This window comes from Melanostigma gelatinosum (assembly GCF_949748355.1).
Source record: "Melanostigma gelatinosum genome assembly, chromosome: 8".
Classification (NCBI taxonomy): Eukaryota; Metazoa; Chordata; class Actinopteri; order Perciformes; family Zoarcidae; genus Melanostigma; species Melanostigma gelatinosum.
Window position 1 is genome coordinate 13,230,716 of NC_136641.1, and position 19,331 is coordinate 13,250,046.

General features: G+C 41.0%; 1 protein-coding gene across 1 annotated transcript; it reads right to left on the bottom strand.

The window, feature by feature from the left end:
- Positions 1-929: 929 nt before the first annotated feature.
- Positions 930-15,374, bottom strand: pik3cd (phosphatidylinositol-4,5-bisphosphate 3-kinase, catalytic subunit delta; the record flags this gene model as incomplete). Its single annotated transcript, XM_079272741.1, has 22 exons — positions 930-1,724; positions 1,815-1,947; positions 2,039-2,184; positions 2,494-2,617; positions 4,395-4,562; positions 4,653-4,731; positions 5,027-5,133; positions 5,660-5,826; positions 5,920-6,019; positions 6,108-6,251; positions 6,342-6,463; positions 7,194-7,361; positions 7,488-7,541; positions 7,628-7,755; positions 8,150-8,246; positions 9,672-9,893; positions 10,824-10,913; positions 11,383-11,538; positions 12,426-12,602; positions 12,809-13,041; positions 14,267-14,495; positions 15,234-15,374. 22 exons carry the CDS (start codon positions 15,372-15,374, stop codon positions 1,587-1,589), a joined length of 3,123 nt encoding a protein of 1,040 aa, XP_079128867.1. The 3' UTR covers positions 930-1,586.
- Positions 15,375-19,331: the final 3,957 nt, after the last annotated feature.

The window sequence follows — 19,331 nt, forward strand, 5'->3', positions numbered from 1 at the left end:
GAAAAAAGGCGATGAAAAGCACATCATCTTATTTGCGTGACTGACAGCAAGATATACAGCATGTAAAGTATGCAGCACACCTGGAGGTGTTTTGACAGTACAAGCATGGCATCTCTTTCAAAGCACCTGGCACATCAGTTGAAAAATGCAATGGAAATCACTGTGCATAACTTAAATAGCAGAAAATAACACAGGCACACACCCATACATGTACACACACACTGCATTATCTGAGAGAGATCACATCGTCTATATTTACACTTTCAAAAGGGAACATTCTGAGAACTGCTACCACACATCTATGGCTGAAACTAGATCCTTATTTGGGTCGTAATGCCTCATGTTTTCAATGTTATTATTCTGAGCCTTGACCAAACAATGGTATCTTTGCCTAGCACCTGAGATCATTACTCCACCCCCGCCCCCCAAGATACTCATGGTAGTTGTAATTCAAGGAATAATTCAACATTTTTGTAAATTTACCTTTTCACTTTCCTGCTGAGAGTTAGATGAGAACAGCAATAGCACTCTAATATCGGTCTTGTTAAACATGAAGCTGTAACTAAGAGACAGTAAGCTTAGTTTACCATAACGACCATCTGTTTCCTGTCTTTAAGATAAGCTATGATCAGCTAAAGGCTACTGGCTCCAGCTTCACAATTAACGAACGAGAGCGGTGTGGACCTTCTTATCTAACTCTATGCAAGAAAGCACATTTGTCAAAATGTCAAACTCTTCCTTAAATGTGTAGTAGCTGTTTGGTAAGGGTCTGCTGGGTGACAACGCCTGGTTCACCGGTATGCTATCAAAATAAAGGTCCCATTTAAAGTTGTTTTCTCTATTTACGATGAATTGGAAATGTTACAATGCTTTGTGTCCACTGGCACTCCAGAGGAAACATACTGCACTTCAAGGAAATATTACACATCGAAACACAACATCTTTTTAAAACATCCTTCATGACTTTGTACAAGTACTTCAGAGCAACCGAATTAAATAAAATACAATAAAATGAAAAAACAAAAACACAATTGCAAAGAGGCAGTTGAAATGAGAGGAAATGACAAAACCATCAAGGGTCACAACCGTGGAAAGACTTGAGGTAAAACTGCCGCCCTGTTATTGAACTCGGTGACTGAGCGGTGGTGTCTGAGGTCATCACAAAGCTTGCTTGCAGTTTGCTCCCTGCGAAGCGATGGAGATGAACTTTCAGTCTCTGCTGCTGTGTCAGTGATTCGTGCCACTTTTGCACGTGCAGGTGGTTTTTAAAGTAGCGACTCTCAAACATCTATAAAGCATGTTTATGAAGGCATTGCCATGTCTGATGGGAGAAAGATGAGTGTGATGGATTTCCTTCATTGTGAAAATATATGTGTGCTGAGATTATGCACCATCGTTGTGTCATCTTTGGATGCCTCCACTTCGTCGTTACCACAGACAGGCCGGTCCGATGTAAACATATGCTGAGCGTTTTTTGAATGCCATCAATAAAGTATTTGACATATTTGATTGAGTTTTCTTCCCTTTTATCTCCAAAATCCATATTTTTTTGGGTCTGTCGTCAGGCTTCCTTGGTGCAGAGTTCTTCACGGTCTATTATCTTTGGCCATGGAGTGCATCATCCAGTTGACTTTCGTCTTCCAGCTTTCCCGCAGAGCTTCGTTGAACTTCACCTTAAAGTTCTTCAGTGCCTCTTCCTCTGATTTGCCCAAAGCTAAAGAGTCCTTTTGAAAAAAAACAAAAAAAAAATCATTGTGAATATTATTGTCATCCTCGTCATGATCAGCAGCAGCAGCATCATTGTTGTTGCATACCTTTAGGTACTGGATGTCTTTGAAGGAGGTGAGCTCTGGCAGTCCTGCAGCCTTCATCATAGCAAAGAGGTTGATGAACAGCGTCCCGTTGCGACACAGGATCTTATAGGCCCGCTCGCAGTACTCCCTGAACCTGACGACATGACGCAATACTCAGTCTTCGGTTACAAAATACACAAACAGAATCCTAGATTGGTAAACAGGCTGACACAAAAATATTGTACCTCTCAAACTTCTCACTGTTGTTCGTCCTCCCTTGTTGGATCACATGGACGAAGTCGTAAGTCAAGATAAAAGGCACACGCTCCCTGTTGATCCCCAGTTTCCGCTTGAAGTTGCCCAAGAAATGCCCAAAGTCGATGTGGAACAGCTGAGGAGCAAAGGTCAAAGTTACTTCTGGGTTCTGAATCACTGACCACAGTCAAATGTGTCAAAGACTTACAAACTGGTAATGAGTGACCTGAAGGATTTCACTCCAAAGTGACCAAATCTGACACTCAGTTCAATTTGAAAGTTAAATTAAAAGTCACCCTGTCTTGGAAGAAGAATGTGTTTGTCAGTGTTCTGCTGTTATATTATGAAGCAGATCACACTTTTTTCCCACTTTATGTCTAATCGCCCCCTTGTGGTAGATTTCAGTGTGTCATGTGATGAAAAATATCACAGTGGTAAGCTCTACCTGTCCAGTTTCCCTGATCATGATATTGTCGTTGTGACGATCTCCGATGCCCAGGACGTAAGTAGCTACACAGTAGCCAGCACAGGACAGCGTGAACTCTTCTATCGCTGGTTCAAGTTTGTCCCTGGTGACAAAACAGGTCAGAGAAATAAGGAAGCACAGCATGAGTGGGTTTTCTTCTTGTAGTACATTTACACTTCTTAATCACATGCCTAACTATTATACACACACACACACACACACACACACACACACAGTAATGAGGCAGGGTTTTCTCATTGTATCTTTTCAAGGAGAATGTATCTCATTTATCTTTACAGTGCATTTGAATGTAAGACCCTCCCTGCATTTTAACGCTTCAGTGTATTCCCTTTGTGCTAAACTAAAGTCACTGTATGAAATATTGACAGCAGAGGTTCCTGTTTAATGATTGACTTTCAAGTCCTTTCACAGTCTAGACGTGCACTGAGGTCCACTGTGTTAAGCTTTTGATACTTTTCTCCGCTCCATTGCGGGCGCTGCAGCATTTCTAGCTAATTATCTTTCTGGTCTGTCGTGCAGTCAGCTGAGCCCCGTCTTGTCAACGTGATGTACAAAGGCTTATTCATTACATTGAATGGTTCTCTCTTTTCAAGGAACTTTTAAAATAGGCCAGACCTTCAGACTGTCTTCCATTAAATACAAATGCACTTTGTGTTGGTCTGTCACGGTTTTAAAATGCCGCACACAATAAATACTTTGAAGTTAACTCTTCGAACCACACACAGAGACATTCAGAGGGCATTTCTGAAAACATAAAACATAAATGAAAAAAAGGATGTTTCTATATACTGTCAAAAAACAAAACACCTTTATACATAGATTGTTTTAAAATATTTTAGTTAATACAATGTTTATATTAAAATGTTTCTGCATTGAATAACACACAAAAATCCCCAAACCGTAAAATACTATGGGATCTTCATTAGAATTTTAAATTAGTCCCATAATGTTTTTAATGAGCATATCATTCACCTTTAGTATTTTTAACAACAATGTAATGAATGGCTTAAAACACACTATGTTGTTTTAAGCAGTTATAAGAACGTTTTAAATGTGAACTAATGTACAGTATTTGTTAGTTAATTATAACCTCAATAATTACAACCTCTTCTATGAAGACATACAGTATAGTTATACTTGATAACAGATACATCAATTAACAATTAAAATGTCTTTGCATCTGTTTACACCAGCAATATAGTGTGTTATAAACGATTTATGAACTGCTGTTATACTGTTAATAAATAATATAAAAGGGGGAGGATTCAAGTTAAGTGTTACTGAACAACTAAAATAAATGTACAAAACAGAGCGAGCGGATGTGACACATTTCACACTTTACTGTGTTTCAATTCCCTATACTATGATAATTACTTTAGGTGGTACTGTTGGTGCACTTTTAGGGTATTTTTTTCACACATATTGCGGTGCTGACATGTGATGTCGTTGTTGACAAGAAATCAAAATACTTCACCACGTTCAAATAGCAAGAAATAATACAAGTTGTGCATCGAGAGACGTCAACGGAAATGCGACTTCATAGTGTCGATTAGAACTTTACAAACAGGACACAGAAAATTTGTTTGTGTTGTGTACACTACATAAAAACAAAACATAATTAGAACTAGTGTAAGTATTTTGGGGCACAGCTTATGAAAGAGCTGGCCTGGCAGCAGTTGGGGAATCCCCCCACGATGAGGAAAGTTGTTAGATATAAAAGCCATCTGGGGGGTTTTGTTGATCATGACTAACGATATGAAACTGGGTGGATGGTGAAAACTCTGTGGCTCTAAACAACGTCTGGTGTTGTTTTCATGGGGCTTGTAACCATTATGTCAAATGTTGTTCGTCATACTCACTCAGGATTCTTAGATTTGAGCCAGTTGAGCAGGGCATCTTTGTTGAAGGCAGCGGTGGCGGCACTGTTACTGCTGTTACGCTGGATGTTGGCAATGGTGTCGGAGTTCTTCACAACCTCAATGAGCCCCATCTTGTTCCCAGTGGACAAGCAGCCATAAGGGATCATCCTGTGAGTGTGTAACAGTATTAGGTTGGTCTAGCGCTGCTCATTGTTGAAAAGCATCAACAGCTGCTGCAAACAGCTGCTCCCACTGTACCTGAGATCGAGGCCTTCTCTCTTCCATAAATTCTCCATGAGCTGGATCATCTGGAGGGTCAACATGTCTTGCCGAAGATCTTAAGGAGACGAGTGAAAATAGGTGAAAATAAAGTTGAATTCATGTGTCACAAAAGATATATCACATTTAAATTGTATTATTATCCTCTTTATTTAGAGGACATCCCCTTTCAAACCTGCTGGGTATCTTTATCTTTACAGTGCATTTGAATGTAAGACCCTCCCTGCATTTTAACGCTTCAGTGTATTCCCTTTGTGCTAAACTAAAGTGAACTACAGTCTTGGCACTGTGGGCTACTGTATGATGTGTACTGAATGTGTGCTGCCATGTCTTCCAATTGTCTTGTATCTCACCATCTCCGTTCTTGAAGATGATGCCCACCATGTCTCCTTCAGCCTTGTGGTTGTACATCAGCCAGAGCGGCTTCATCTTGGAGTCCATAAACCTGCACTTGTCTGCGCTGCAACGGCAAACACAGTCAGTTAAAACACTTAATCATGATAACCACACGCAAGATTCATAGACCGAGGACTGAGGAAAACACAAAATACATTGCCATTTTTTAGGTTTTTACCCTTGTTGACATTTTACTTTTTGAGTTGTTAAATGTTTATGTCCCTTGTGGGCTGCTGTCAGCAATGGGACAATTCTGTCCGAGGCAAAAACAATGACCAAGGGGATGAAGATGAACAGTTCAGGGACAGAGTAAAAAAAAAAAATGCACCATCGTCATCTGTAGTGGTTCTAAAAAAGTACAAGACGGCATAGTTCAAAATTTGAAAGTATCGTTCAAAATAAAACAGAGTCTAATGGTACTGTAAGGACTAAAGGATAATTTGTCGATATGCTACGTAAAAGTATTATTTTGTAATTCAGTAAAACGAGAGAGGGACCAAAACTGGCCCTGAGAATGAGAATGAAATTAAGGAGTCAAAAAATGTAATTTGTTGTGTGTATGTATGTTTGTGTGTGTGTCTGGCACTAACCAGATATCAGAGAGGATGATGCTGGGGTTGAGTGGTGACAGCAGGTCTGACAGGGCCTCAAGGTAGGACTCCTGTCTGATACACAGCTTCAGGTCATCTGCTGTCGTCTTCTGGGAGCCGGACTTGACAAAGTCACTCAGGGCCTTCATTTTGCCCAGAGCCTCGTTCTGTGTCCGAGAGGTAAGGCCAAGATTTGGTACGAAACCAAAACACATCATTTCAGATCTTGGTGTCAGTATGTGTCAGTGTGATGAGATTACCTGTTTGGTTAAAAGCCTGATGTGGTGGATGTTTCCCCTGCAGTAGGCCTCCAGAATCAGGCCAAAACGCAAACTCACAGAAGCCACGTGAATCTCTGACCTACAATAAACACAAATGTTCCTGTCAAGTAAAACAGGCTGACGCACATGTCCCAATCTTGTCTTTTTTTTGCTGGACTGCGTCTCACCTGAGATGCCAAAACAGAAAGTGTCCTATCCTCCAGTTGGACAAAGCCCTTTCTAGCAGGAACGTGGTGAGGTCACAGTCTAGGTAGGACTCGTACTTCAGGACCTGGACCAGCTGGATTAAGTACTGTAGCAGTTCATCGTCACTGTGTGCGGAGAAAATGCTGCATAAATGATTACGCTGATAAATGTGCGATGTTACATGGACGCAAGTAAAAACCTGAACATGTGTGTACCTGAGCTTCCTGAGGCATCTGATTGTGAAAGAACGGACTGCTGGGTCGGGAAAACTGTAGTCTAAGAGCTCCAAGGCATGGATGGCTGGGAGGTCCGGCCAGTTCCTCAGCAAACTAACCATCTGAGGAGAATCAGATTACCATTTTCTAACATGATGACAAAAATTGAAACTTTCAGGTATTTGATGACGAATATCTCTGCGTTTTGGGCTGATGGTTGGACAAAATGAGCACGACAGACGCTGGTGATTCCCTGACTTTAACTTTATGACAAAATACGTGCAAAAGTAACGACATTCCCATCAGCCTCAGCTGTACTTGTGTTCAGTAAGAATCTAACAAATGTTAGCGCGCAAACACGCTAAACTAAGATGGTGAACATAATAAACACGATACAGTATCTGCAGCATGTTAGCTTTGTCTTTGGGAACATGGTAGCATGCTGAAGTTAGTATTTAGCTAAAAGCACAAGCAAGGCAGGACACACTCAGTCTTGTAACATTTTACACACTAAATCAATCAATCCAGCAGCGAAATAACTGTCAAATGAATTGCTACAGTACAATAATATCATTAGCTGTAGCCCTAGCGGTATAGTGGTTATTCAGTAAAAAGAAAGCTATTAGAACCAACACAGCAAATATAATACGTGAAATTTCTCATAAACAAGCAGGTCAAGTCATTAAGCAGAGACAAAACAGATAATAGTTTTGTATATAGTGAGGATTCAAATCAATTTTGGACTTTTCCCAGGAGTTTTAAGTGAAACTATTTTAAAAATGAGTGGGAAAACAATCGAAAAATGTAAGATTATTAAAAAGTAAATACTCGTCCAAAACTCTCGTTTTATACCTGAACTACGTCCTCGCGCCGATTCCACTTGGTGACGAGGAGCAGCTTGGACAGACTTTCATGATAATGGTCACGGACTTCTGTTTGGAGCTTCCACAGGAGCTCTTTCTCGTCCTCGAAAAACTCAGTGTGGTTTTTGTTGTCCATGATTTCTTTTAGTTTCATGTTCTGCAGAGAGCAAAAGACCCAAAACACATATTCATAAAAAAACATGTGGTCAGCAAGTAACAGCTACTGTTTTTATTGTACCTTTAAAAGTGTGAGAATGGGAAAGTGGGAAATGTCGAGTCTTACCTCTTCTTTTGTGACAATAGCTGCATCACCATTCTTCTCCATGTCACCACTCACCTGAGAACAGATGAGGATATTTTCAGACTGTAATACAAATGAAAATTTCACATTGTACTCAAATATAGCCTGTTGAGAATAGCTACCTTGTCCAGTGGAGGGTAATAGAGAGGATGTGGCCGGATATTAGGGAAGCGAATGAGAAGCCCAGCAGCACTGTCCACATTGGGGTTCTTCTCGACTGTTCCCATTGGGTTCAACAGGTCGGATTTGTCTGTGATAAAACAAACCATACATGTGCAATTTGTCAGATGCTTTCTACTCAGTAAGAGTATTTTCATATTCAAATAACTCCCATATCTCTAAAAGCGACAGTGCGTGTTATATGTACCGCTCTTCCAAACTGCAGAGAAAGATAAAATCTATTTAGTGAATACAAATGGAGCCAAAAGTGACATGTTTTGACAACAACAGATAGCGGTGGTTTCCAAATATTAAAAAGGCTATCTTGTGCATCAGAAAACGCCTAAGGTGTGAATATGTGGGGTTTTGATGGCGCCACGTGTCATTTTGCCTGTGGTGCTGCCAGGCGCTGTGGAGGAGGCTGTTAACATGCGAGGTCTTTTTGAAGACGAGGAAATGTAAGGATAGCGAAGGCCTGACAGTACCAGGAACAGATGGCCATGTGGACAACTGGAACTCCCCAGTCTTCAGCTGGTCCTTGTAGTCGAACACCATGGTGTTCACCCAGGCTATCGGACAGTCCTGAGGAGAGGGACAGGGAGGATTAGATTTGTTGATTGGCCATCTTGAAGACTGTCTGCAGCCAGTAAAATCATGTGAAAAGGCAGCAGAAGAGCAACACAGAGAGTACTCTAATGTTCAATCAAAAATGAAAAAAAAAGATATATTTAAGACTCTTTAAAGATAAAGGATGATCATCAATACATCTAAAAGGTATTGAATTGTCAAACCTCTGTTGTCTAACATCTGCTTTATTTTAGACGTTTATTTGAATTTAAATCAAATAGCTTAAAGAAAACCTCAATATTTGAATGACATAAAAAAGTAAAAAGGGTGTTTGTGGCAACTTTTACTGACAAAATATATCATGTTAAATCATAAAGAGAAGGATAAAAAAATGTACATGACAGTGACAAAGCAACAAAAATGGAAATAAGATCCAGGCAGAGAAACAACTTGACCATTCAATGTGTTAAAAACAAACACATTTAGGCTGAAAGCAGCCGGCTAAAGAAAAAAGAGGCGAAGCACAAAATGTGCAATGCACAAGAGTGGCTAAAATAGCTCAACTTCTGTCTGTCTGCAGAACTTCTCTTCCAGGCAAAAGAAGGGAGAAGTGGCTCAGAAAGCAGAAGTGGCCTTGATGCTCATAAACACACCTGGGCACCATGTTTGAGCGAACCTCAAAAACACGTTGCCCGTAGTCGCTGCAACGCTTTAACACAAGAGAGGCTGAGAGCCCAGCCGCGGAACAAAGGGGACTTTACTGTTGTTCAAGTGTACTTGTCAGTGTGCAGTGAGTGGGTGTGTCGTTCTCTCAGTGTTGTACTTCTGCTGTTGTAGTTTCGTACACAAAACAGGATTTAAATAAAACAAGTAAACAGCAAGAGGATGGTAAAACCTTAAACTCAGTGTGCCTCTATTGGCATATTATATTACTAATCGTGGCATGATGTAGCATGTTTAAATTTATGAATGTAATTAGGGCTGCAACTAATAGTACACTTTTATTAATGACAATTATTTTCCATGAAATGTCAAAAAGTTGTGATTAATTCTTGATTCAAATAGTTACACAGTTTTCAGGCGTCTACGCTAACCTGTGCCCACTACAGGCCTTAAAGATGAGAAGCACATTTAAAGGCAACATGCTCAATGGGTGGAACAGTTGTAACTATACGAATGGTGACTGTGAACACAAATTTAGAATTCCTTGAAAATGTCCCTTCCCTTCTTGGAGTGATGTACAGATAAAAGCGTCGAGGCAGATGAAATGTTAACCGCAGCATTGCTGCTGAACACACTTGCGCAACCAGATGCAGCAGCAAAACACACCCACACAGCACACACTGACTACACACACTACACAACAGAGAGGAAACAGATCTGTTTGTGCCTGCTAACAAGTTCTCACCCGGAGACGGCATGAGTTTCTGACAAACTCACCGCTTTCTTATTCTTCTTTTTCGTGCAGCGGGGTTTCTTGGCTTTCTCAATGACTGCATAGAGCGTGAAGCACAGGCGGCTCATGCGAGGCAGGTCAGCCACGTTTATGTCGAACTCCAGCTTTTGATCCCATAGTGGCTCAGAGCACACTGCCACCTCCGAGGTTGTCACCACCTTACAGAGGAGTTCGCTACCGTGGAACAGACCGGCCTGCACCACGAGCTGGAGGGGGAAACAGGCGTACGCAGTGATTAGAAGAGTTTGTGAGGTAAATTGTTTGTGGAAGGTTCACAGACTTCAAGAGATGATTCAGAGTTTCCTGTGTCACTCGGGCTATGAGTCAAAGGGTCTACACATTCATAACATAAGCAGGTCGCGACACCTTTCAATGCAAGTCTGTCCAAAACGATAAACAACCACCAGAGACAAAATTCAATATCGTACGGCTGTTAAGCTCCTGCCTTTTGCCAAATCAAGATAGTCTGAATCTACATTCACAAAATATATGAGTGGCTATTCTCCTCCAGGGTGTTTTCAAACCTCTGCCTGCCAGCTGCAACATGACTGATAATTATGTCACAGGACAAATTTGCCATGAGTCATGATGCGCTCTCAGGCAGCCGCCGGAAGTGCACTTACACTTAATAACCCATCTAAACAGTAACATAGTTAGTTATGAAACTGAATCACAAACACAGACACACATTTACAGACTATCCTACTTCAAATTGGCAACTTGGTTGAGGAAAAGAAAAAGTGAATATGGAGTTTTACCGGATATTTCGACATGCTTTTCATTTACAGGGAAACGTCCCGTAGCAAACATTTTAACAAACATCTGTCTGCGATAGTAACAAAATAAAAAGAGGTGCACTGAAAGCGAGGAAGGGAGAGACAGCATGCAGTTTGTCAGTTTTCTTAGAATCTAGGCCTCAGAATGAGATGTCAAAAGCAGATAGGCCCTCCCCACTTCCTGTTTTGAAGTTTCAACCAACCGCCTTGATGAATTATGGGAAACGTGTGGTCTGGACCATATGACCCCCTGTCATTTTCATGTCAACCCTGCTGCTCCTACAACTGAAATTCAAATATTGGTAAACGAGTGAATGCCACATTTCATTGAGCATCAAACCCACGCAAAACCACACCAACCTTCATTCCTTCGCCTGCATTGACTCGGCTGCCCTGCAGCAGGTGAATGTAGAAAAGCTCATTGATGGACCACAGAGAAGAGGTATTCTGCTGCGAGGAGTCAGAAGAGAGGGCATTGTTATTTTTTTACCTCCCTTTCTTTCCATTAAAAATGTTCTTCGAAGTCTAAAGTCAGGAAACTGTTGCTACAATTTCCTGTTTGTCAGAAACACAACAATGAACACTTTCAACTAAAAGTGAAAAAGAGGAACAAACTGACAAACAGTCCAAAAGGAACTTCGATTAAGTTTGAAAATGTTATTCTTTACTGCTCATATTTCGAGATTTCATCGATTCATTTTGCCAGTGCAGTACCAAAGTAGGTCAATTGTGCTCTTTGCTAAACTACAGTAAATACAAGCAAAGGTGTGAGGTGTAAATTATCAACATCGTGTTGCACAGCACGCTTCAAGGGTTCCAAAGTCTGCAGTCTGGTTGAGGAACAACTGTGATGAGCAGAGAGAAAGAAAGAGTTGCTGCTCTGTTAATGAGAGACGACAGGCGTCCGCTGAACTCTTACCTTCTTCAGGGGCAGTGGAGGAGGTCTGGACAAGGAGCGACTCTTGTATACCTGGCTGCACATTCTGCCCTGCTCCTCCTGATATTTGTGGATGGTGGAGTGGTGCACCATGGTTAGGTACGGGTTTTGGCCATTTCTCAAACAGGAGAACATGTACTGTAAAAGAGGACAGAGACAGACAACAGGAGGGGACAGAGTGTTTTGTTTTTGTACAGCCATCAGTCAGCTCACCCACAGATATTTCCCAGTGGTCTGATAGCACTGGTTAACTCCTGGAGGCTGTTCATTTGCTGTAGGTTAATGCAACCGAAATCTCATTACGTGTGGATGGATGCAGTTCCTTTCTGCAGGGCTGCTAGACAGATATGAGTCACCGCTGCAGGTAGCTGGAGCTTCAAAGTCAACAGTGGAGTCTCCTGCCACCGAAACCTTGACTCACCCCACTATTGAGCTGACAATCATTTTAGCTGTTATGGACCACCCGCACAGGGCAGCACTCACAGGCAGAAAGTAGACAAACAGCATAGAAAAGAAAATCACCCTCATCCACGAAGAAAATAACAGCTCTAGTTCGTATAAAAAAAGTGTTCTTCGTCCTTCAACACAAACGTATCCGAATCAAACACAAGTTTGATTGCATAATTATTCACCCGCTTCATACGACACACCTAAAAATAAGCAACAACAATGTAAGGAAGACAAAGGGAGATTTTCAACAAACCAAAAGTATGGTTATTTAAATAAACCAACCAGGGGGAAGAAAGACGATTTCCAACACACTGAATATTCCAAGGTTGACCAATTGTCTGCAAAAGTGGAGGAAAATTTTGTTTTTGTCTGATAAGAGTAGAATTTAGATTTTTGCTCATCATACTAATTGTACTAATCATCATCCTGAAGGTCTGTGAGGGTAGAGGGTGAAAATAATGCGGCAAAATACAAAACTATCATGTCGGAAAACATGCATCAGCCTGAATACGAACTGGGGAAAGAATCAAATATGAAAAAGGCAGCTGTACAGCTCAAATGCTGCGATCACTCACTTTAAACTGGTGCATGGGATGTTTCCCATAGATGAACTCCCACCTCCCGTTGACCTGCAAAGTGTAGTCTTCGGGCTCCTGACGCAATGAGCGAAAGACCGTGGCCTTCTTCTTCAGGGCGCTCCTCATCAGAGCCACTGGGAGGTCTTGAAGGTCCTGCTGCAGCATGAAGCTTTCCTGTGAGAGACACATTAATACCAATAAAGGCACCAGCTTCAGAGAAAATCACACAAATGTAGCTTTCGTGTGAGTGGATGTTGTTCCTGAGAGACGTTTTGAGGGTGGTGTTTGTGGTGTGGGAGCGGGATTTCCAAAAGGTGCTCACATTTACTTAAACCTCTACAAATATGACTCATACAAACTACAACAGCAGATCAACTCACATCACAAGCCTCAAACTTGACATTGATGAAAATCTTCTTGGCGTGTTTTGACTTCCCACTCCCACACTCCTGCGGAGAGCAGGATGGCTCCAGGTCACATGGGAAGCTGTATTCCATCCACTGCTGCCATGGCAACATCTGCCTCTCCTGAGCCTTCTCCTCACAAAACGCCCGCATCTTTGTCCGAAACTCGTTCACCTCGTGGTTCTTCTGGGCCTCGAACTCATGCAGACCTGAAAGAGCGTGACGAAAGCGTAAAACAAATGCAAGTCTTGTGAAGCGAGAGGAACGCTTCGCTTTACTGGGCTACCTGAGAGCCGACCATGTTTTTACTCATCGAGCTACAGCGTCACTGACTGCCTGCACTGAAGCCATACTGAATAAAGCAAAAGTCAGTCTATTATGAAGTCAAAAATGTTACTGAAGCTGGAAAATAGAATTAGCATTAGTTAGCCCAGCTGTGCTCCATTTTCAAGTTAGCTACATTAGCTCATAGCTAGCGAGTAACTTGTCAACCTTCCAAGGTATTAAACATCATGAATAAAAGCAAAGCTGTTGTTAACTTGCTAACTGCTCCAGAAAATAACTGTAATTTGACTCTTACTAAGGTTTTTACTTCATCAATGGGATGATTTCTGCCTCCAGAGCAGCTTTAACCTCGTCTCTAACAAAGATGGTGAAATGGTTTACACTTCCAGTCTCCTAAATGTGCGACATCCCCCCCAACCTCTCAACAAACAGACGTATTTAGCATGGACATCTGTTAGCTAGGGCGTTCGCGAACGTTAGTTGCCAGATATCCTGATTTGTCCGTCTGAAAAAAGCCATTTCAGTGTCAGAATGTTCGGAAGATATGTGGCTTGTGCAAAATGGGTCCGATATTTAATTTGGGGATTATGGAGCCAAAGAATCTGTCATAATTTGTGTTAGTGTTCACTTCTCCTATTAGACTTAATACTCAGGACCTGCTGCTAGTCTCCTAAAGGGGCAGGGCAGTGGCGAAACCCTCCAGACACAAATACAGGAAACGGACTCTCAGTAGGATACCTCTGATCTGATCTGCCTCTGATGATGGATATGTCAGCACTTATTGTTTAATGTCACACAGAAAACTGCTGACATGAACACAATAATGTCAGATTGAATGATGTAGTAAAACAGCAATTTGGTCCGAAGTTGACATATTGTGTCACTTCATTATTGTGTTCAATATATCTTATCTTGTAATATTATAATTTCATAAATGATTCAGCACATTCATATTATCTGTTTGCATCAGTGGGTCAGAGGACTGGAATAAAACTCATCTGTCATCTTCTTCTTTTTGATGATGACAGAGGACTGCTTCTGATCTAATACTTAACCTTAACCTTAACTCAACCATTCAACAACACCACAAACCACACAAAACCTGCGTATAGCACCTGCTCAGCTCGATCACAGAAGGATGCTGCTAACCTTTGCCAATTAACAGGCTGATTTGGGTGTTGGTGAGTTTTTCCACTCGGTCGCCCTCCCTCGCCACCAGCCTCAAAACGCACATGAAGGGCCGCACGTCGTTTATGCGCCTCGATTCTTCTTCCAGTTCTTCCCTTTCGGCCGTCTGGTTGATGCAGGTGAAGACGTATGCGCCGGGATCACCCAGTGCACTGAACAGGGCCTCGCTACTGGCATTCTTCCAAACCATCTGAAACAAGCAACACCAGCAATACACGAGGTTGAGAGCGCAGCGTTTATGTCCTAAACAGTGTGCGGCGTATTCTCTGGGACTGTAAAATGTAAAACAAGCTTTATCAAAACCAGTGTCATTACTATTTTTATAAAGTTGCTGTGTAAGAATAACCACCACTCTAATTTCTCTCCTTTTTAAGAATGATATTAAATTGTGCAAACAATGACCGTGGCAGTTTTTGAAAATACAATTTGGAAACACATTTAATCTCTTAATCATTGAAAATGCTTCCAAGAGCGTCATTACTTAACACAGCTAAATCAAACAGCCTGAAGTGGCAAAGCTGTTGGCATAGAAACTGGCACAGTCACATTTAACAGCAGATCCAGCAGAGAGCTGGCCGTGTGTACCGAGGAGCAAAGCTGTAGCTCCTTCTCTAATAGTTGCATAAAAACTTCAAGATGCATCAAAGGCACAAGCGAGGATTGTTCGGACTGTTTCATGTTTTAATTAGCCTAATGTCTGAAGTTGACCAATTTGCTTTAAAGCATATTAAGTAAATATTGTAACCAGAACCGCAGCGCTGTACTGCAGTCAATCCAATGCATTCTATCAGAAACACGGGTAAATGCAAAGCATGAGTACATTACACATTATGTGTCAGTGCATGGCGAAAAAATATTCTACGAAGGTTTTTATGATCTCTCAAAACGGCGGCTGGTAATTAATTAAGGGGGGAGTGAGGGGACTTACCTTTTTGATGCTCTTGATGGTGTCGCTTGGAGATACAGGGAATTTGAGGAAGATCCCAGTCGGCAGCAGGAAGTCCATCACTATCTCATGGTCCCCCTCCCTCTCCCATTCCTCCTGCATCCCATACTTCCCCGGGGGCATGGTGACGGCCTCTCATTTACCGTCAGCTCCTCTGCTGCTCACCGGAACACAAGCCAGCCGTCCACACAGAGGAAACACAGCCGGGGTTAATATGTCTACTGTTAACATAAGTTACCAGGCAGCGTGTTTGTTGTTTGTTCCTAAAACCCTGAATGATCTTTACAAGGTTGTTTATGGGGATCAGAAAGCGCATGCAGAGTGTCTGTATGACATGAATGAATGACTTGTTTCCACCAGATCCCTTCCTCCACCTCCTCAATGTTTCATATCAGAATTTCAATAAAAACATATAAAATGGTAAACTGAGGCAATGGTATCGAGATTTCTTTTGTGTGTGCTTTTGGAGTGCTATCATTTATGATCTGCAGTCTAATACCTTTTGTACTTCATTCATACATCTCCACCCTAAGAGACTGAATGCTCTGTCAGGAAAAAAAAAAGTGCTCAGAGGTGAAATGAGGTGAAAGCACACTACAAAGAATATTCAACCCACTGAATCAAAAACACTACAAAAAAAATACAACTTATTTGGATTATATGTCCTGCTTCCTGTAAATATATTCAGCTGACTGTGCAGACAGAAAACATTGTATTTTGAGTGAGCTTGTCATAAAGTAATTCTACACTATTGATTTTGGTAAAAGGAAACTTATGAGCTGAATTGGCTGTACCTTAAAACCAGATGTCGGCTGATTTACGCCTTCACTTACAAACATATTTGAATGTGGATACAGTATGTGTGTGTATATATATATATATATATATATATATATATATATATATATATATATATATATATATATATATATATATATATATATATATATATATATATATATATATATATATATATATATATATATATATATATATATACACACACACATATGAAAAAAATTAAAATCAGCGATGGGAAAGACAACAACAGGTGCACACACAACAAGTCCGATAACCTATAAAACGTGATATTTTGCTGTTTGGATAAAAGTTAAATATCAGACGCCTTGCCAACCTGTTAGCGCAAACACTTGCCTGTCAGCTGTACAAGCCGGTTATCTCTTCATGGTTTGAATTCCAGCGAAGATGGAGGCTGTAACATCACCGTGACATGTCTCGCTCAGGCGGCTGTAGGCTGCGGATGTATCCGCGAAGTTGAAACAAGGTGAGGTGTTGAAAAAAGAAGAAAATCCGTCTCCAGAGGACGAAGCGCTCGTTACACGGCTCATGTGAAGCGGTGAAGTGTTTCCCTGCGTCGGTCAAGTGCGCCGTCATTCATGCAGTGACGGTGCTGCACTGACCCGCACTGAGCGGCTGCGCTCTGCTTCTCCAGCTCCCAGCGGGCCAAGGGACCGTCCGCCAAAACTTTAGTTCGCGCGAAGTGAAAGCTAATTTTTTTCTCTCTCTCTCTCTCTCTCTCTCTCTCTCTCTCTCTAACTCTCTCTCTCTCTCTCTCTCTCTCTCTAACTCTAACTCTCTAACTCTCTAACTCTAACTCCCGCCCGCACTATTTGTTGATGAGCCGCTGTAACATTGTATTCTTAATATATTTTTTAGAACTTAAGTACTGTTCTTAAAATTTGAGGCACTTGTATTTTACTTGAGTATTTCTATTTGATGCCACTTTATATACTTGTGTTCCACTACATATATATTTTCAGCTATAAAGATTTTACATACAGATCAAATGATGAGTTTATAGAATATGAATCATTATGTTGGATGTGTTTGTGAAGATTAAAAACTAAAGTTCAACCTCGACAATACAGCAGTACATTGCATTACATGATTTTATTGGTAATAATGCAAAGATGTATTGTAAAATAACACATCACATGGGCCATTTTTCTGCATTCAGTCTTTTTGCTTCGGTGACCTGTTCAAAACATACATTTTACTTGTCACAAAGTGCATGTTTTCTTTACTTACAGGATCTGGAAACAATTCCTCCGCTGTCCACAACCCTAAGATACCCTAAGCAAGATTGTTTGCTTGCTGTGTTGAACTTTGTGAACGACCATGCTCATTGTCATGAGATTGAACCACTGAGAGGTTCACACGTCTAACGCACCCAAAATAGACCAGAGGAGTCTCCTAGTTTTCAACATTCTGGCAACTAGTGTCACTCAAGAAAGTCCAGCCCTCTAACATAACTGGTTTTCTATCAATAAAAGGAGGCTGCATTGTGCAACCTCTTGTGCATTTAAGGATGTGCAACCAATCATAAGAGAAAGAGAAGAGAGAAGATTTTAGAAAAAAATTATTTACAATTGATTTATCGTCTTCCAAATGTTACATGCAGGTAACTGTACATTTGCTAAATATATGAATAAGCTATTTTGTGAAAGATTACACTTTACAATAACAAAATGGTTTGTGAGTTGCCCCTAACGTTCATAGTTACCCTCAGTGAACTTTACTTTTATGCCAGCCTTTGTATCTGGAGTTTTCAAGGCGTGGATGTCTGTAATCAAACTAAAACTCTTTGATGGGAAACCTGCCTTCCTTTTCATATTTCCACGTAGCAACTGTAGGACCAGGGACAATTTTAGTTTTGCAGCAAATAGTGAGCAATGACTCCACTCTCATGAAAGTGGAACATAAACCACAGTAGTACTACCGTAGAAAGGGGAAATGCAGGGACCAACATCAACAGCATGACATTACAACTATTTACTGTCAGCTACTTGATGCACATGAGTACATCAAACATTGACTTGAAATCTACGCCGGAGCAAGACACATCCCAGTAAATAAAAACACGCGTAGTATTTGTCAGTTTGGTTTGCAGGTGTTAATCCTTCATGTGAACATAGACTTGGTGGTCTAGTAGCTCTGGTAAAAACAGGAAGTGAGTGTACAGAAGAGAAACTTCTGGCTAGAGCTGCAGACTGAAAGTATCAACCCGCTTCCCACCCTTCAGTCAGTGAACTGTTATCAACAATAAAACCAGTAAACAGGTTTTGTCTGTCAACACTACCTGCTTTGATGGGAACTCTGGAACCACAATACATTTATATGGGTCACAGAGTTCAGATGATTTGTGCTGGGATTTAAATGGCACTACAGGTATAACTGCAATAAACAGGTTAACTGGAAAGCAGCTGTTATTCTAACACACATATTTACTGTCTTTGGGCTTACCCACACTGCTGTGGGGGGGATTCCTGGATGAGAAGTGGTCTGGCCCCAACAGCCACACAGAAATAACAGTCGAGGTATAAAAATAAAAAAAAGCACAGACTTTTTTACGTTTAAAGATCTTTTTTTTTCTGATCATGATTTAAAAGAAAAGGCTTGAAATTGATCCTCGACTGGAGGAAACTAGACCTGACAGATAATTTGAGACTGTCATAGGCGCTGATTGACATTCCCTAAATACATGCTGAAATATATCAAAGACTTGACTGTGTCTTCAATAACAACTGGGACTCCCTCTGAAAATGGGAGATTGGACAAAACGTTTTTTAAGGTAAGGTCATGTGGCCTATTAGCGATAATCGGTCCATCGCTTTGGGAATATCTTTAGTTACAACAACTAAAGGAAGATTTGTCATGAAATTTTGTTCAGACATTTGTGTTCCACAGAAAATGAAACCTACGTAACGACCTTTTGTCTTTTCATCTGGCACCATCGTCAGGTCAATACTTCAATTAGTCCAAACTCATAAATGACCAAATACTTGAAAACTGATGACATTCCCACTAGCCTCAGGTGTACTTGGTGTTTGGCGCTAATTAGCAATTGTTAGCATGCTAACAAGCGAAACTAAGATGGTGACAATACCTACTAATCATCATTGTAAACATGTAAGCATTGAGCAAATTCAAGTAAACTATATTTATATAGCTCAATACCACAAATCACCAATATGCAATCATTCAGCTAATGTTGACTCGTAGGTTTTTGCCTCCCCTTGAGAAGGACAAGGTGATTAAGCAGACATTTTGACTTGTCAT